Here is a 20,954-nt window from a genome sequence, read left to right on the forward strand (position 1 = left end):
GGCAGAGCAAATGAGGAGTCCCATAGAGGAATTTGGGAGGTGGGTGTAAGAGTGGGGGCTTTAAGGGAGAAACACCTTACTTCAAAGACTTTTGGAAACCTCCATAGCTAGGTATTTCCCCTAGATTTTCTGAGCCTAATCAGACTCCCCAAGACTGTGGCTCATTTATTTCCAGGCAGCCATTTTACCATTTGGCTTAAGAGTCAACTCTATCAGGGGAGTTTTATCACCACTAATAGAACCTAGTGTGGACAATGTTCTTATGACATAGAATGGAATTTGGCAAAAATCGATGGCCATTTAAAATAGTTAACAAACTTCTGGATCATATAAATTAGATCCTTCATAGAATTTTCACCTAAATTAAACATTACAAATGTACAGCTGGAAGGCATGTTTAAAAAAAAACTTCAACTGTATACATTACAACCATTAATGTGTTTTGCAGATTTTTTTTAAAGGCTGGGATGAATCCAAATTGACCATGTGTATGCTGTCTTTGGCAATCATATAGTTTTCCAAAACAATTATAAAAATAAAAGAAACATTTGCTCATTGCTACTAGTGTATGCAATGTCTCGATAGGGTACTTTATGCTGTTGGAATAAATTCTCAAGACCTTAAAAAATCTTGTAGCTCATTATTTACCAATGTCTGCCAGTTGTAAGAAATGAGAAAGTCATGATGAGGGCTGGGGCGGGGAATTGAAGAATTAATTACTGTAGTGATTAACATCAGAAATAGAGTCTAAACAAAAAGTTAAAGAATAAAAGTACTGAACTTGAACCTTTGCTGCTCGAAAGATTTTGTTTCCCTCAACTATTATATGAGTTTATAATGAAAGAAAAATTTTTTTTAAATGATCATAGAGTCCTGATGGGTGTGGCTCAGTTGATTGGGCGTAGTTCTGCAAAGTGAAATGTCTGCAGTTGGATTCCTGGTTTGGTCCCCAGTCGGGGCCACGCGAGAGGCAACCAATCGAGGTTCCTCTCTTACGTTGATGTTCCTCTCTTTCTCTTTTGCATTCCCTTCCCCTGTCTCCAAATATGAATAAATAAATAAAATCTTTTTAAAAAAATGACCATAGATTAAATATAGCAGCCAGGTCTCCCAGATAGTAACCTCCTTAATGATAAAGCTACCTTTGTGCTAATCTTAGTGTCTTCCCATCCGAATATTGAGCAGAATCAATAAATGTTTAAATGGCATTGGACTATATATGGACCTTGGTGGTGGGAGTACTCCATCCTATTCTACTTCGAACTCAAAACATTTCAGACATACTCCAACCATGTCACGTACCATCATAATTACATTTGAATTTACTCTTCTCTTGGATTAAAAAAAAAGAATTTTTAGTGCAATTCCATTCCAGTTCATTAAGTGGACCTCTCAGTTCAACTACCATGTACCAACCACAATAATTTTCCCCAGATGACATACTTGCTGGTATATAAATGTTCATGATAGTATCTACACAACAAAGTCTGCATACTTCTAATCCATTTTGAATTGTGTTAAGTATTGGTCAGCTTAGAAAGATCAAATATTCACCATGAGATAAACTCAACATTTTGACAATATTCAATTTTGAAAAAACAGTTTTCACAGCCACATAGACTCTGCATTGGGAGCATACATGGGTTCTCATATTTTTTGGGTCCTAGTTTATGTGATTCCAAAATACTTGGTCATTCTCCTATCTGGACTGGAAAGGTGGGCGAGGATGAGGTAACAACGCGTTTGTTAGAACTGGAGGAGATGATTCCTTTTCCACACAGCGCTTCTCACACAATAGCAATCACAGTAGTAACAATAATGGTAGTAGTCTATTAGTAGTAGTAGCAGCCATAATAGCAGCCTATTAGAAGTACTCCAATAGCAGTAATGGTAATAGCAGCTACTGTTTACTGAAGATAAAACAATGTGCTGAGTATTTTGCCTATTTTATCTCTACCCTCTTAATAATGCTATAAGGTCTGTATTCTTACCCTAATCTTTACTGATGGAGAAACATACTCAAGCTCATTTTGTCAAGTTCACACAGCTAGTGAATGCTGGAGCATGGCCTCCAAACCCAGTTCCATTTGATTCCAAAGCCTGTCTCCCCGACACCATCTGACTTCTGGAGTAGATTTATGCCTTCATTCTTATGGCATCATTCTCTAAAAAGTCAATTCCTTTCATTCATTTGGTTTGCTCCCTTGTAGCATCTCTTGAGAATGCCTGTTATGAGTAGAACATATTACATTGGTTGTACAAACTAAAATGCCAATGAGAGTCAGTGCCTCAAAGGGATGGTTAGGATCTACAAGATTACACTTAAGGGAGGAAAGCAAATAAGCAAGAGACTTCATCTAAGTGATGCTGCTTAGAACATAGAGGATCTGAAATGTCAGTCAACACTGCACCATGTGGAAGAAACTCTTCTGGGAAGAGACATGCTTGAGAGTGCTTGCCAGGACTTAATTAAAAGACCTTAATTCAGAAAATGCTTTTATACCATGAATTTAATTTTTTATTAGAAGGCTTTTCAGAAGAAGGAAAACATTGCCCCATTTTAATGTCTGAGTGACTGGAAATAAAGTCAATTCTAGGCCATTGATCTAATTTAGAATTTCATAAATAATAATAGGACTGAATCCAACTTAGGAGTAGAAACAGATATAGTGTTTCCTATCATTACCTCTCAACACCACAGGTTTATTTCAAACTTTTATTATGGGTTAATCCTTATTTAGATCTCTATCGATTACAGGGAAGATCTATTTAGCATGCTGAGAAGGTTCGAATCCAAATTTGTAAGTAAAGGATAACAGACAAACTCAGACCTGGTGAAAAATGGCGCTGTCTTAAACAGTAAAAATTCAACATAATTATAAACTGGAATTTGTGAAATATGTGCTGTCTTTTTTAAAAAATGAGTATTAGATCAGTACATACAAGTATGTACACCTTGCCTTACTTCAGGATTTTAACAAGAAAAAATATCAAATATAACTGTGTTTGTGGAAACCCAGGGTAGAGAACATTATGGAAAGATTCAGCCCTTCTTTCTTGAAAAAGGTGGTATCTTGAGCCCTGATGAGTGAGACTTTCAACACATAGTAGGCTATCATGATACCAGCTAACAAATTCCTAAGGTAACTTTGGGAACCTGTGTCTTATGTCTTACATGACTGAAGTAAGAATGTAAAGTCTTGGTCTTCACCCTTTGCTCAGTCTTCAGTCATAGCAAGGCTCATATTTTCCTTCAGTGCATCTGCTAATCCTTGTGCCTGCTTCAAAAGGATGAAACTCACACCAATATTCAGGCCACAAATGAGAAGAGAGGAAATAAGAGATGTGCCTGTGGTAAAAAGATGATAGTTTCTGAATGAAGGACGAGGGGAGCAGCAGACAAGGAGGCAGAGGAAAAAGAAATGCATCTGAAATAACACCACTTTCATGCCCTCAAACAATGTGGGCATGGTTTTGTTTGGTTGCTCTTAAAATTTTTCTTTACCACTTTAGAGTAGTCAATTATTCTCCTACGTAGTTTTTCTTTATTTTTTTTCTTCTTTAGTAATGTTTGGGAGTATTGGCTGCTGTAGTAAATAAATAAATATTTGAGTAAGCTTACAGTTTAGAGGTCCAGAACTTTTTAAAAATACTGAATATTGACAATGTATTTTAAATGGAACTTCCAAACAATAGCATGTCCTACAGCAGCAGTCCCCAGATCTTTTGGCTTTCGTGGAGGACAGTTTTTCCATGGGCCATGGACGTGGGGTTGGTGGAGGGGCAGGGGGGTTTCCGGGATGACTGAAGCACATTACATTCAAACTCACCTCTTGCTGTGCGACCCAGACCCTCACAGGCCCAGGCCTGTACTGGTCTGTGGCCCAGAGGTTGGGGACCTGTGTCCTACAGGGACTTCTGATGGTAGTTTAAGGCTTTACACAAGTTAAACCACCAGGCCCCATGAACTTCCATCTTCCATCTTGCCATGGCATTTGGGGCATGCCTGAAATGTTCTGACATTACACTCACTGCTTGTTGTCTTTCGTTGCATGCAACTTATTACTTAGAAAAAATTTTTAAAATATTTTAATGTAATAATTATTCTTTAAGCAATAACAGCAAAAACCTCCCCAACAAACTATCCTACAAAGACAACCTCAAGGGTGGAACTTATCTGGATAAGGATCAGTTCAACCTTCAGCATGTCTCTTATCACCTAACACTTCCTTGTCAGAAGAAATGCTTGGTATTAACTCATATCACTCATCTTCTAGAACACTCCTTTGGAACACTGTTATTTCATAAAAATCACTTAGGGCTATATAACTCTCAACAGCACTGGAAAAATGACTCTTCCCCTGAGCCTCAAGAATCAAAGATTAAGGCAGCAGTAAAGTTTTACTAGGGTGGAGTGAGCAAAGTGGAGAAAGCAGACTTAGATATAGCTGTCCTCACATTCATGGGGGGGATAAATTCATTCTCCAGTGTGCTCCTCCCTCTTGCCATTCTCCTAACCCTACACACAGATGTGACGAAGCCACAGGCTGCGGCCCAGACCACCTCATGTCAAAGAGCAGAATACAAATCGTAGCACTAAAGGTAATCATTTATCACTGTTTGTTGAAGGATTCTGGAGCACCAGGCATCCTACTCAGCCATTCAGAGGCACGATCTATGTATCCCTCCCATAAGCCATGAGGAGCAGCTATTAGGACTAGTTTTATAATTTGGAAACTCAGGTTCAGAGATGCTCAGGAACCTCAAAAGCGGACTTGTCTGAGGAGGAGACAAAACTCAAAATAAGACTGGCAGGTCTGAAATCTCCTCTACCCAAATATGGTTCAGAAACACTTAATAACGCCTGGAGGACTGCTGCACAAAGCCTCAGGGAAACCGTTCACCTCGCCCCGTTTCCAGGAGCTTCTAGACCTTGTGAGCCGATGACCATGAATATCATAGAGCTGGGTGAGAAGGGGAAAACAGCATGATATAAGCATAAAATGAAAATGACCTATTGTTGTTATGCATGTTAGAATTAGTATGGGTAGGCCTCATAAAGGATAATCACTATTATTTATGTGGTCGGATGGACTATTGGATGACTTTAATCTTCTATGTCCCCTCTAGCAGATCCCTCTCTATGCTGCTGTTACTTGTGATGTCTCTGCCTGTCTCATGTTGTTATCTATGATGTCCTTCTATAATGCCCCTTCAGTAAACCCAGTTCAACAATGGCAGCATAAAGAGGATATGGGGGGAGGGCGTCATAAAGAGGGGTATCCCAGAGATGGATAAGAAATACTTCCCGTGGGAGACAGATTATTTTCGTTTCACCATCTCTAGTGTTTATCCATCCAGAGAAATCATTGACAGGAAGCGATTTCATCCTTGTCAATATGACCGTGATATTTTTCAGAACACGATGAACCTTTATCAAATGTATTGTTTAGGCACAAAATGAAAGAGATGAAGTCATCTTCTCTGAAAAATATAGGTAATTACCAAGTACAGATAAATCAATCTCCAAGGAAAAGGACCAGATTCAATGGCTTTTGACCTTCCAAAAAACCTATCTTTGTGAGTGCATTTTGGAGGAAAGGCTACACAAACAGCAAATAAGAGCCAAATATATAACTCCCCACGGTGACTATGATGGATTCATTTCTACCACCTCAGACTTGCCCCCCAGTCAACTAAAAAAAAAAAAATCCTCCTTGGTCATCAGCACAACGATAGAGAATTAGATATTTACAACTAATTTCTTCACTACTTGAAAAGAAAATCAGGCCCCATTTTCCTTAGCAGAATAGGATTCTTTCTCCCTTCTTGCTTTGGTATTCTGATCACATCATCAGATTTTCTCATTTTCCATCTGAAAAGTCTCTTGGGAAGAAATGCTATTGATTAGCTTATAACTCTAGTAGAACAGAGATACTGGGATGATTATTAACTTAAATTTGTCAAGTATCTTCAAATAATGACCTCTCATAAGAACACAGATAATGAAAATTTCTGTGCTCCACACTAAGAGTATCTACACTAAGATACTTGTCCTAACTTACATAAAGGTAATTATCTATAACTTCTACAGAAACTGCCTACGGTATAGACGCTGCCTCAAACAGGAAGACCACATCAAGCAGAAGAGCACTTGCTGAAGGTTGGTGTATGTGTGGTCTAGCATATGGGTTTCCACCAATTAATTATGAGGCCTGAACCAGGGGGTGGCAAACAATGGCCCGTGGGCCAAATCGGCCAGCCACCTGTTTTTATACAGTCACACTGGCGCACAGCCATGCCCGTTTGTTTATGAATTGTCTACAGCTGCTTTCCCGCCAGGGCAGACTCGAACAGTTCCAGTGGAAACCATACAACCTGCAAGACTGACAATTTTAGTACCTGTTTCTTATACAACATTTGCCAGCTCTTGACTTTATGAATTGACCTGGGCCTCAGTCTCCCCATTTGTAATTGAGAGCTCAGTTAAGGGTTCAAGTTTTCAACCAAGTGTGCACGTTGGAATCACTTGGGGGAGTTTTGGAAAAATCCCAGGGCCTGAGCTGTACCTCAGATCATGTTCCATTGAGCTGGGACCTTGCTCAAGGTGACCTTTGTGTAGCCAGGTTTTCACCACTGAACTAGACAATGACAATGGTCCTTCCAGTGCGGGGCTTTCACAACATGAACCTCTTGTGAAATACATAGCACCTGCCTGCAGGAACAAATGCTCGGAAATTATGCCTAAGTAATTTCAGCCTCAGTATTGAAGACTCACGTTTGATTTATGCCATTCCAAGTCTTCAGCTTCAAGAGTTTAGAATCTACAGTTTTGCACGGATAAATATGCAGAGCTATGTAAATGTAAACAGTTCCTTTGGAAGACAGATTTAAAATAGACTAAGAGATTTAATGAGGAACTTTTGATCTATGGAAATAATTCACTTTGAATATATCACAATTAAAACTATTATACATCAAATATGAGCCATTCGTGTGAACATCTCAGCTGCCAGCCTATTCTCTGCAGACTTCGCACTTGGTGGAAAGCCCTGGGCTGTATCTGAAACAGACAGCTACACCTGGATGGTAGTCCTGAGCACGAGCTGCAATAACTAGGAAATGTGGGGGAAAGCAGATAGTATCAACTGCACCTAAGTCAAGTTCTGGGAAGGGATTAAAGAATATTTAATAAGCCTTTGGAGGTGTGGATGTTGCTGAAATAGCCCGAAGAACGGCATGTGCAGGCCCAGACTGCTCACGACGGGCTAGGTGCCTGGGGTGCAAGAAGCCTGCCATGAACAGAGCCTTGGGGGTGGCTGCCAGCCTGCCACTCAGGGCCGTCACAGATGGTGGAGGGGGATTCTGCAAAGGCTGAATCTTCTCATCTTTCAAAATAGACTTGGTTCTGGAGGTCACACAACAAGTAAATGCCTCTGAATGAAGCTGAGCATCTCCCTTTGTGTTGCCAGCAAAAATGCTTTGGTTCAATTCAAGATGTCTCAGGCTTGGCACCAATGACATTTAGGGCTAAAGGATTTTCTGCCATGGGGGCTGTCCTGTGCCTTCAGGACTTTAGCAGCATCCTTGGCCTTGACCCACTAGCTGACAGTATCAGCTCTCTTGATCCTCAACTTGTGATAATAAGGCAATTGTGTGCTGCTAAGTTTACCCTAAGGTCTTCATGATTTCTTATCATCCTACCTCAAAATGCAAACAAAGATAACTGTACTGAGATAGGAGGGAACAAAATATATACATAAGAAGTGTCTCTGGTGTGTCTGTGTGTGTGTGTGTATCAGTGTGTATATATATGTATATGGATACAGCATTATTTTGCTCTACCTGTTGTGAATGGCAAATATTTTATCACCCCTGCCTGAACTAAAGTTTTAAAAAAATCAAATGGTCTTGTTTTAATCATTGGGGAGCAGTTTGTAGGTTCAGAAATGAATGCAGAGATCTGAAAGGCAATATTTTGCTTGCTTATGTACTCAAAATTCCAAAGAACGGCTGGTGGGCTATGGTTTTACTTTTTTATCTGATGGGCAAATTCTACTGACATAGTAGAGACTATAATATGATTAAATTATTATGGGCTGTTTCATTTCTTTCAACAAGTATTTACTGCTGATAAAATATCTTGTCACTTCTAAAAATGTTCTAGTCATTGAAAAATGAGTAATCAGATACAAAAGAACTATAAAATACAGTCACTGGGCTTGAGAAATAGATGAATGATTGGGGCAAGAAGGCTTGTGATCAAAGAATATTTATAAAATAATATGGAATGCTATGTAATTACAAGGGAGTGGTAAAAACGATATGGAATGTCTAAGTTTCAAGAATTTTATGGAAAGCTATGCGAGAGTAGCTTCAGTGAGCCAAGAGTTGGTCCTTTAAGAACAATCTGAAGTTAATAGAGGAAGGGATGGAAGGATTGAGAAGGGAAATTGCTCACTTTTATTTATATAAACTTCGGATTGTCGGACTTCTTCAGAGAAGCTATATTGTCTTTATAGCTGCAGAAAAGGCTTCAAATTTGGAATGAAGACTGAACGAGATAGAAGTGGTCGGGGAATAAAATGGCAATGAGGAGAAGAGCCACTCTCGCTGCACCAGGGTTTCCCAAGGGTCAAGCATTACACGGTTCAATCCTAAATTATTGCCTCTGTTTTACTGATGAGGAAATGGGGCTTAGAGAAGTGAGTTTTGGTTTTTTTCCCCTCAACCTGAGTTCTCACAACTCTGAAGTGGCAAGGCCAGCGTGCAAGCTGTAATCAGACTCCAAGCCTGGCTCAGACCTGCTGAATCAGAACCTGCATTTCATCAAGACGCCCGAGTGGCTCCTGTGTACATTTATGACTGAGAAATTCTGGTCGAAGAAACTAATTTAAAGGTACAATTCTGACTGGTAAGCAATTCTAGAAAGAAGAGAGGATAACAGACCAAAAAGCTTTGTTAGTGACCAACACGTAGTGACCACTGTTATTTGCATCCATGTTTTGCCAAAAATAACTAAATATGAACAAGAACTCATTTAGGTCTCTAAAGAGATTTGAAATGTCAAACTCACAGACCAAGACTCTAAATTTCCATTTTTAACCAGGGCATATAAATAATCAAATTTCAAGTGATGAAATGAATTCAGGGATCATCAGGGATTCATTCATTCCTTCAGTTAACACTTATGTAGAGAGTAGCTGATGAATATTAAATAACTCAGCATTACTGTAAGTAAATAAAAATTATTCCAGATGGATTTCCAAACTTCAACTTTGTATTTTTACTTCTTCTTTATATTAGAACTGAAAATAGATCGTCTTCAATCATAGTCATCATTTCAAAGGAAACTTGGCTCAGTCCAGGGAGTCCTTGTGTCAAAAGCTAATACAAAAGTATTTTGTCTCTCCATCGCCCAAGCTCTTTTTCCTTCTTGCCGATTGTTTTGAAGTGTGGCATGTTTGAGCCATAGTTACTTCTGCCTTAATCACAGGTGATGATTAGTTAGGGGCAAGATGAGGTCCCTGGGTCTGAGCTCCCAAACTTCAATTTCTCTAACCGTAGTTAAGCTATTTAATTTCCTGTGGCCTCATATTCTGCATGGTTAAGAAGGTTCCTATTTACCAAGCTTCTCCCACCCACAAGACGCTGGGCTAGACACTTAGACCTATATATTATCTCATTTAATCCACCCAAGATCCCTAATGAGCAGGTATTATCATTCTCATATTTTTGCAGGGGATACGCGGTTGTTCCAAGGATCAAATAATACTTGAAAGTGCTTTGCAAACTGTCAATCTGGAGATTTACAAATGCTAGTTATTATTCTTGGTAATAGCTAGTTCTTGGTGTTGAATCCACAAATACCCTTGAACCACACCCTCACAACAACTTAAAGCAGCATCTTGAAAGATAACTCTTCCTCCTTCTACTACCACCCGGCCCTGGCCTACAAGTCTTTTTTTCTAGAAGTATGGAGGCAGCATGATAGCCTTGCCTAGTATGTTTCCAGATGAATTTCCAGAATAAAAGAAAATCTGGAACCATTTCACTTAATGAGCTGAAATACGTTGAATGGGTGAGACCATTGTTTGCTGGAACCATCTAGAGCTTAAATCAGCAATCTAGGGGCACAAAAGCATGCCCCTCCAAGCTCCTTTGGTGGCGTTTGTGCGTGCACCCTGTCTCCTACATCCTCCAGAAGCAACAGGTCATAGTAAGCATGACTGTGAAAGCCTGCCCATCTCTCTCCTCTCAGCCTTGAATCTGATGACACCAACTAAGAGCAACTGAGCTCTGGACAGACGTGGCAAGGGTCAAAAGAGGAGGAAAAGCTCTCTTATCAAGCCAGGATATCCATCCTAACACCTAAGTTTGTAAAAATTCTGTAACAGATAAAGCACGCCCACCAGCTAGCTTGGCAACACAATGGCACTTCCTCCAGCTGCTGCTCACAGCATCTTCCTGGAGATGAGTCCTTTCACAGTGCAAATGATAGGAGCTGCTTTCTGAGCCTGGATATTTACCTGACCTATTAGCCCCGTTCAGGAAGGAAACAGAGAGCTCCGAGGAAAGTACGTGAGGAGAGCTAACAGTTTAGCCCATGAGCAGTAGACCTTTAATAAGAAAGGGTCTGGCGCAGATTTTATCATGGATCGGAGCCCTCCTATTTCCCCTTATCTGCCGCTCCAAAGGAATGCACAGTTTGTCCTCTCTGAGCATTACTTTCCATGGAAATGAGTTTTCGCTTCAGCTTTTGGAATTAGGTGATTCTCAGACAGCAACACCTAAGTCAGCATTTTTTTAACTATTATTCATATTAAAAACTATCTCATGGATTGAGTTTGAGAGAACTCTTTTTCACAGCCCTTTTATATACTCTTATCACAAGTTATAATTGCGCCTAGACCATGGAAGCAATGACTTATCTTTGTTATTCATTTCTGCATTCCCAGAGTTTACCCAGTGCTTATCTCATTAGCTACACACAAATATTCCTTGGGTGAATAAATAAGGGTTCTTTCCTATTTTTTTTAAGGCAGGATTTGACAAAGCAGATGGGGGAAAAGATTATTTATAAAGGCGCATAGGGGACAGAGATTTTCATGCTTTCCGTATTGTTTCTGTAATAAGGACCCAGTCTATCCCAATGTGAATAAAAACCATTATTTTCCTGATTTTCCCCCAAATAAGGAGTAAAGTGGATATAAGGGAGGAGGCTGATGATAACACGGCTGTTCTACGCATTCTCTCCCAATGGCACAGAACAGAGCATGGAGAGCAAAACAGCCCAGGGCCCCTATGGCAGTTGGACGACTGCTCTGCAAGCTGCTTTCGCGTTATACTTTCCTCCTCCCCTAGTCGTAACCAACACTGAAACCCATCTCTCTTCCTGTTCTAAGGGAGACAGCTGCTAACACACAGTCCAAGTCCAGCTTGGTCCATTCTTCACTCACACAACAAAGGTGATCTGCAATGAAAAAGAAAGCTGACCAACTGGGCTTGTGATTGGTCCAGGCTGCCTGTGTGTCGTGTCACCTATATTTGTTACATCTGTCTATACATGTCTGAATATGACAGTCATGGCACAAACCCAAATGCCAGCTCCTCTTTCCTAGGAAGCAGTCGTGGGTCCTCCATCAACACCTATGGCGTTGGTTCTGTCAGTTAAACCAGGAATATGAAAGACTAGCTCATCCCCCATGAACTTCAAAATGGTGCTTGTTTTTAAAGCCATTTCTTTCAGTCTACCACTCACTGCTTCTTAAAAGTCCATTTTACTACTTAGCTTGGTTTAGAAAGAAGGACAAATCAAAGTTTCCACCCAATTATAATTCCCCCGAGGGTTGTTCAAAGTTTCCCATGTCAGCCAGAAACACCAATCAACCCTATAACGACTGAGTAATTTATGATACTGTCAGGAAATTCACGATTGGATCACACCAATGAAGTCTTTATTGTAACAGTAAATGCCCAGATATAATAATACCTCGTGTTCATGGAACGCTTACTATGTGCCAATCACCATGCTAAATGCTTTACAAGCATTTTCTTTTTTGATGAGAAATATAAAATGTGTTTTCCTCATGGAAAGCTATCCTCATGGGTGTTGAAACACCTTAAGTATTATGCCCAAAAGTCAAAAACATAAATTGAGTAAGTTTGAAGTGGATTTTGTAAATGCAGTTTTATCAGATTTTTCCAGAATGTTTACATCACATACTGAAATAAATCAAATCTTTAGCCATATTCACTTTTCAGGCCACTCATATCCTCTTTATTATTTACCCAGCCAGTGTCAAATATTTCACTAGTCTTTCCAAGAATAACTGAATTTATGGTTTGTCGATGACATACAATGAAAGAGACTTTTGAATAGCGCAGCCTTAAAAAAAATAAAATATTTAGTTAATGTAATTTCAGCAAATCATACTAGCTTTACCTTGGTAATTGGTCAAGATGAATTGTGTTCTTTCAAAAGATTTCAGCTTCAGTTCAAATACCATGCACAAACAGATACTCCTCGCTTATGTTTACTGACTATATATTTAAATGAAATTCAATAGTTATCTGTATTATAAGACACTCAGGGAAAACCTTACTCTAAGAAAGAAAGTAGGGAGCTCATTTAAGCTGTAATTATGATTCATTTGTTTTCACATGAGCATCTCCTTTCCTCTATGCGAACCCAGTTCCTGGCATGAAACCTGGCCCTTCAAGATAACCTAGTCTACACTGGCTAACTGTAGAAAGCATCAGCTTGGGGATATCTTAAGGCATCTTTCTTTGTGGCTCTAGAATAATCATTCTACATCCAGTGTTAGTGGCCTACAGCCAAGCCAGGTGTGTGTTTAAAGTCATATAAAATCATTGTATTTAGTCTCAAAACCTTAAAAGAAACATCAGAAATGACTGCATTGCTCAAAAGGCAATGGTGTCCAAACTGGCACTGTTGGCTGTAATAGGAAGTAGCTGGAGAGACACAGAACAAACTGGGCAGCTGGGGAACTGTGTTCTAGTCCTAGTTCAGAGTCATCTCTCCATGTGATTTTGGGCAGCTCCATTTTAACACACTCGGTCTCAATTTCCTCATCTGTAGAATGGGGGTACAACAACATGCGCTCCAAGGTTGTTTCAGGCTCTAAAATGTTACCTGGGTTTGTAGTAGGCATTCAGAGGTTGGAATAGCATCCTCCTTACAGCGAAACAAAAATCCAGAAGAAGTAAGCACACGTCATTGACAGTGTGTCACTGCACTAGGAAGCAGAAAAAGAATTGCATGTCTGCCTGGATCCAAATCAGCCATGACACCTCCTATTTCTTCATTTATTCTTAGTCTTCATGGGCAAGACATTCAATCTCACATCCCTGCATATTTCTGCTGATGGTGTGGTCGGTTTTGACCTATACTACTACTTCACTTTGCCAAGTGAAAAAGAGAACGATGATAAAATCTAGAGTAATGTGAATGTTTTTTCCCCCTTCTATTTCTTCTGTGCTCACAGTAACCCTAATCCTTCTGATATCCTTATTTGACTTTACCTTTAGAACATACACATCAGCCTCTCTCAAAAACAAAATTACTTCAGTGTTGAAATGCCCCAAACCCTTAACCTGCCCTTCAAAGACTTTCAGAATCTTCTCCCAACATGACTCTTCCAACATTCTCTCTCCTGGCCCCTCAATCAGCACCCCATGCTCTAGCCAGCATTGTCTAGAATCCCTAAGCTGTCTTGCAGATTCCTGCCAACAGGTCTCTGCTGGCCTCGCTCCTAAGGAATGCCTTGCTCTTCTTCTTTGATGCATAATCCACTGATCTGTCATGGCAGCTAAATCCTACCACCCTGAAGCAAGGTTTCTTGTCTACTCAAAACCAGAATCATCTCTTCCTCCTCCAAATCCTGAAACACTCCTAACCCATCAATTCTGCATGTCCATCAACAAGTGTTTATTCACTGTTGCGTCTCTGTCCTTTGCCAGGTGCTTTGGAAACAAAACTACAAAACACATTAAAGCAACAACATGAATCCTTATCTCACACTCAAATGATACAAGCAGTGGTTAAAAAATAATTGGCAGGCAGTCCACCTCTGAAGTCCACATCTTAACCATCACCCCATTCTACCCCCTGGTTGCTAACATGCATTGTAATGTTCTCATACATATTTCAGGCTGCCTCCGTGCCAGGCCAAATGATGAGGGTATACATGAAACATTTGATTTTGTTCTCTCAAAGTTTCTATGCAAGCAAGTACATTACTGGCCCTGTTTCACAGATGAATATTATGCAGCACAGGAACTTTAGGCAACATGCCCAAGAATTACACTTGTTTACACATCCACAAAAGTACCTTGTGTACATACTTTGCCTGTCTGTGCATTTTTCAGAACCCTCTGAACTTATCAAAAATGATTCCAAAACTAATAAATCATCAGGCAATAATATATTCTTCTCCTCTGGTGAAGGAGGGGAGAGGGAGTTCAGGAGGGGGAATCGGCAGGTGAGAAGGACAGGGAGGAAGGATGTGGCCTTGAGCTTCCTATTAAAAACATATCCCTGGAGATGTTTTCATTTACTCCACATGCCACAAGTCATTTTACACCAGACTAAGAAATTTAAAATATAAGTTTAACATATTTTGCAAATATTTGGAAACAGTATTTTCATCACATGGGAACTTTAAAAACACATAGTGCAGACTAAAGAATTGTTCCCGTGAAATGAGCACGAAGAACTGTGTTCTGAGCGGCCAGTTGGAACTGGCAAGACCCCATTTAACCAAAACACTTTAGGAGACAAATGACTAACTTATTTACCTATCCCATGGCATTGTGTGGTGAAACGTTCTAAGGTATATCTATATACATTTTAGATTAAAATCTCATCTGAACTTATTGGGAACTAGCTTGTAAAAATGTATAGTGCTACATGAGGGAATGTCATATATAATAAAAATAAAAAAGAAAGACTCAGAGAACGTATAGCTATCTAGCAATTAGACACTTTTAAAATAAAAGGCTTGGAGATGGTAGGTATAATGATCCCTTTTCTGGGAGGCCTTTCACCATCTCTGGGTCTGAGGTTGGTGTCCTTGCTTTGGGCATGGCACATCTACCTCCGCCACCAGAGAAAATATTTACCTACAGGAATTCTGTACCAGACGACAAGTTCCATGAAGGAGGGGAACTGTGTCGGTTCATATTGACTTCACTTATTAAGCATAGATTAACTTTTTTCATGATGTCTCAAAAAAAAAACCCCAATATGCCAGATATGATTGTTGGGAGGATAGATAAAATAAATAATGTCCATCACATATCAGCATGAAACAAATGTAAATCGTTCTAAATTATTTGAAATCTAGTTTATCCAAATTCACACCAGAAATTTTAAGCCAACAAAATGCAATGTACACCAAAATAATGGCTCATGTCCAATTGGATAAAATAGAGTATCTGGCTCCATTCTTATTTAGAAATGACCTTACAGATACTTTGTCATATATATGAGTGAATATCTGCAATGTCATTATGAATTTAATTTAGACTTTCATGTAGGGTTAACAGTGGATGATTAATGAAGCAGCTCACAAATATTTATTGTGAATTAATGCTCTACCAGACTCTGTGCTTGGTCATAGGTGAGTGATGACAGTGTGAGCCAAAGGACTCTGCCTAACTTAAGGCGATTAAATCCTTGATAGAGACATAACATGTGTTCAATTGACTAGATAACTAGGTATATAGCACAGTGACTATTATAGGTTGAATTGTGTCCCCCCAAATTCATTTGTTGAAGGCCTAACTCCCAATACTTCAGAATGCGACCTTATTCGGGGATGGGGTCATTGCACATATAATTAGCTATCATGAGGTCATACTGGAGTAGAGTGGGCCCTTAATTCAATATGACTGCTTTCCTTATAAAAAGGGGAAATTTAGACACAGCAAGCACACAGGGAGAATGCCACGTGATGAGACACAGGGAGAAGACAGCCACCTACAACCCAAGGAGAAAGGCCTGGAACACATCACTTCCTTCCAGTCCTCAGAAGGAAACGACCCTGCTGACACCTTGACTTTGGACTTCTGGTGCACAGAACTCTGAGGGGATAAATTTTATCGCTTAGGCCACCTAGTTTGTGGCCCTTTGTTATGGCAGCCCTAGCTAATTAATACAGTGACAAACACTAAAATCTTCTCACAGACAAGGGTTTCTGAACCTGGGCACTACTGATACTTGGGGCCAGACAGTTCTATGTGGTGGAAAATAGATGCCACACGTGGTAAGACGTAGCAGTGTCCCTGGCCTGTAGTCACTACACGCGCCACAAACACACCTTCCACTGGAACCTGCACTATGCCTGCTACTATGTTCAGAGAAGAAACAAGTTAAAGAATTCTGAGGAAAACTGAAAAACGTCTAGCTCAGTATCTACTTGCAACTTTCCCAATTGCAAATAAAGTACAATACTTTCAAAAATATAAAACCTTACAATCTGTAAATGAAACCCAAGAGTGAAATCCAAGTCTTCACCTCCAGATGAGAAGGGCTACATAGGAAAGCTGAGCTTTAATTGGGACCTCTATCAAACTATTATAAAATTCCAATGGGATGATCCATTGAAATATGCATTGTACAAATACACTCCCCTCAGCCAACTTTTCGAGTCAGAATAGCAAGACAATGGCTTGGAACTTCAGCGCCAGCCAACTTCAAGTGGGGCTATGCTGAAATTGAAGGGCAAGGAAAGGTCAATTTTTCTCAGTTTGTATATTTTTATAGGTGTAACTAGAGAAAAGAAACAAGAGCTCCAACATCGTATGTTGGAACAGAAGAAAAGGAGTTATGCACTGTAATTCCTTGAAAACTCTGGAATGCATTATATTAAATTCTCTTATATTTTACGTGTTCACAAACCAAACTTTTAATCCAAGTTTGGAGGACTGAGAGGCTTCTCAAAATTCAATTAAAATGATGTAAAAAGGTCCACATTATGATATGCTCCATTTAGAGACTTACTCATTTGGCACGAAGACTTCTCTCTTTTTATCTTAAAATAGAGTTCAGGAAATGCTGGCTTAATTTTCTCTTTGCTTCAATATTTCATGAGTGCTTTCCAATGCACAGTCTCGGAAAGCATTAGATTACCGACATGATTCTAGTTCAGATGATGTGGAAGATTTTATTTGTATGAATTCTACATGTTGGAATTTTTATGAGACTGTTTTGTTTTACGCCTAGAAAAAAATTGTACAAAAGTATATGCCAATTCCCTATATAAACACATGGATACTGACACCTAATATGAGTAAAAATGTCCCCCAAGGTTTAATGCTGTCACAAAGAATGATTATTCTTCATAATCATGGCAGAATCCCCCTCTTCAAAGAAATGGGCTTTTACTAACAGAAGGACAAAAACAATTTCAAACAGCAGACATATCCTTACATATCCAAAATCAGTAAAGTGAATCTATTATCTTATCAATGAAAGCATCCTCAGATGTGAAAGCCTCAATAAAGTACACTTAGCAGTGCACTAACTTTTTCAGACCAAAATAATAATTAACAACAATACACTTCCTTGGTCAGGTAAGGTTTTTTTCTGGATGCTGTTACTTTCTTCAACAATCAATGTTTATATTGTACCAAGGTTTTTACAAAGCAAGTAAGTATGTATGTTTATAAACATGTGACAACTGAAATACTATAGACACCCAAATGTCATATAGGCTTACGGTTCTTTTATTCTAACATGAGTGGCATGTTTTAGAAGAAACATGCAATGCTAGCATGTTCTTAGTTTAAATGTTTATAAGCGCATTTTGTGGAATGGTTGTAAATAAGTGCTCATAAATATATTTTGTTGAGCGGCTGTAAATGCGTTTTGATGCACTGGGTGCCATTTATATGCTTATATTTCTGTAATTAGAAGATAAAATATACTACATCGGTAATTGTCAGTTCCTCCTGGTGACGGTACCAACACCTGTGAACCCGCTAGATTGATTAGACAAGTGTGTGGGGCTCACATGTGAAGAGTTTCTTTTTTACCACAAAAAGGGTTAGAGCATGACGGTAGCACCTCGTAAATTTGGAGGTATTATATACATAGTTAATAACTCTTCGGTGACAGTGTATAAGTAATGAGAAAAACTCAACCACCAGGTTTAAGCATCAAATCCGGGAGTTGTTGACTATACAACATCACTGTGGCATTTTAACAAATGATCATTAAAAGGCGATGCTAATCCAATCACAGGAACACTTTTGATAAGGGAACCAAAAGGTTTGGTGTGTTTACATTTTGGGAAACAGAAACACCTATGTTCAATCGTCCTAAACAGTTTGTCCCCAAACCAAAAGGGGTGGAGGGAGATCATTTCGGTTTTCCAAATTCGACAGCCATATCAAGTTCTGAAGAATTTGTTCCGGAGGCACAATTTATACATGCATTGCCTTTGCTGTTACCTACTTTCGCAGCATGTTTCTGGCTACCGCCATGCATTGCACGAGAAAACCAGTCATTATCTGTCTTCCCTTGCCTATATCACTAAATCCTTGGGCTTAACTTCCTCTCCATGTTTAAAGATGGATTTGCACCAGTCATCACTGGGCACTTTAAGTGAGGCATGCTGCCCAGGTGAAGCTTTTGTTCCCCAAGTGACATTTGGAAGCAGGGCTTCACTTCAGCATGTCAATTTCCCTCATCATATCAAGAAATAGCCAAACCAAATCACAGATGTGGCCTGTTAATCCTAGCGTCACAAAATAAACTGTGAGGTCCCAGGCAACACAAGCATCCATTCACACTGAGAAGTGATAGGAACCATTTGTGAAAGGTGACGATGTGCTCTGAGTGGTAATACTCTTTGGGTCATGTGATTTCTTTTTTGTTTGCTCAACAAAACGGTGTGTGTTTTTCCTGAGAGGAAGGACTTCGATATATATTTACTCAAAGCTCTTAATTTATACTTCCTTTCCTTTTAATTGACGTCTTGTGAACTAAAATTAGCTGGTGAACATAGTATCTCACTAACACAGCAAACTCAGCAGAGGTTGCAATAATTAGACCCACCGTCGTCTGAGGTTGAACAGACATCTGGAGACTTGGCTTATTTCCTCCCTGGTGCATTCTATCCATATTTAGAGAGAGATTTTTTAATTTGACGAATAGTCATATTAATTATAATTCCCCAAGCTGGGGTTAAGTTAATAATTTCATGTTAAAAGTGAAGTACAAACAGTCTTGCCTATAACCCGACTGAATAAAAAGCCTCTACGAAAAGGAATTCGTTCGTGAAACCTGAGACGGTCAGAGCCCTCTAGTTCACCAATAAGCGGGATATCGTTTCCACAAGGAATAAAAGGTCACATGTCCTCTAAAATCCCACATTTGCTCCAGGCATTCCTCCTTCTAGTCTTTTCTTTGTGCGGTAACTAGATACAGGTACAATGCGAGTGAAATTAGTTTTCCCTGATGAGTGAGGAAAATAAATGCTCCCAAAATGCCCAAAGCCAGATTTTATCTGCCGCTCCTTCTGGATCTCTCTCTGTCTTTCTCTCTCTCCCTCTCTGTCTGTCTGTCTGTCTGTCTCTCTCTCTCTCTCAGCTGTAAGGACTGAAAAGGATCCTGAGTTTTCAAATTCGCCCTCACCTTGACAACGCTAAAATTACAAGCAGCAGTCAACTTTTACAAGATACCCTGATTGTGTAACATTTAAAGGCTGCCAAAAAACATGCTAAAACAAATCAGATAACAAAGGTGAAGAGAAAACCTTCACCTGCCATGTAGCTAGCAGTGAATACACTTTTTATTTCCATGACATTTGCTGGCAGAAAGGGGTTGGCTTAAGGCGGATCGGACTAACCTTCAATTTGTCATAGCGCTCACTCAAAGCTGCCACCTGATGATCTCGGTGCCGCCCAACCAGTTTACACAAGGCACAGATTAACTGGTCATCGGTCACACAGTACATATTCACCTTCTCATCCTCGTGCTCCAGGCACATCAGCCCCCGGATGTGCGAGTCCGGAATTGGCTCAATCAGACGATGGCCTGTGAAGGGCTTCTTGTTTGGGTGAGTGGCTTTCAGGCACTCATCACAGTAGGAGACTTCGCAAGTGACACAGGTCTTCACAGCGTCCTGGGCAGGATCCTGGTCACAGAACTGACAGAGAACTTTCTCGGCGGAGGTCATGGCGTTGGCGTCGAATGCCCGCTCTCGGCGGGTCTCGCTGGGAGAATTGGGCCCGCTCACAGATGCTTTCTGGAACCTGTCGATGATGTTCTGCAGAGTGACGTTGCGCTTGAGCCCGTCTAGACCTCGCTGGCTGAGCGTGATGACATGTCGGCAGGTGGGGCACTGGAAGGCGGTGATAGACTCCACAGACTCGTTGGTGGCACAATGTGACACCAGGATGCGGTGGGCGCAGTTGAAGCAGAGGCTGTGTGCACAGGGTAGCAGGAGAGGGTCCTCAAAGAGCTCCAGACAAATAGGGCAGGTCAGCTCCGACTCCAGTGTTTCCATCTTCAGGCACAGCTCTCCTGGGTCATCAGCAAATTCCAAGGAAGCTGATCAGCTATCTGGAAGCAGAACGTAAGATCTGATTAGGCATGGCGGGGGGGCGGGGGGCGGGGAGCCGTGGGGGGCTGTCAGCCTTGTATGCATCTCAGAATAATTCCAACACAGTTCATGGAAGGGAAAATCTGTGTACATTCCTAATAACTATTTCTTTTCACTGGGGAAATGAGGAGGGGACAAACACCCTAAGCCGGCATACCAGCGAATGTTTTCTCAGAGTTCCAGCTATTGAAAGCAGCAATTTTGGGGGGAAGGAGGGACAATTTTGTTCTTTAAAAGGTCTTACTCCAAATTGGCAAGTTATTGAAACTGTAATTTTCATAATTTGTATCTCATCACAATAATCTTATTGTGTCACAGCCA

The 20,954-nt window shown here is 40.2% G+C and overlaps 1 protein-coding gene across 2 annotated transcripts in view; it reads right to left on the reverse strand.

Annotated features, from left to right (window-relative positions):
- MID1 (midline 1) overlaps positions 1-20,954 on the reverse strand; it is a 148,270-nt gene that overhangs the window by 80,728 nt on the left and 46,588 nt on the right. The window contains exon 2 of one of the 2 annotated variants that reach the window (XM_054581048.1): positions 19,992-20,593. In XM_054581048.1, coding sequence (XP_054437023.1) covers positions 19,992-20,537 — 546 coding nt within the window. In that variant the 5' untranslated portion in view covers positions 20,538-20,593. Of the gene's footprint in view, positions 1-19,877; positions 20,594-20,954 lie in introns of both variants that reach the window. The other variant, XM_054581047.1, reaches the window with a different exon arrangement.

The sequence above is a fragment of the Pteronotus mesoamericanus genome, unplaced genomic scaffold (assembly GCF_021234165.1).
Source record: "Pteronotus mesoamericanus isolate MK-2021 breed Mesoamerican mustached bat unplaced genomic scaffold, CSHL_Meso_final contig_65, whole genome shotgun sequence".
Lineage (NCBI taxonomy): Eukaryota > Metazoa > Chordata > Mammalia > Chiroptera > Mormoopidae > Pteronotus > Pteronotus mesoamericanus.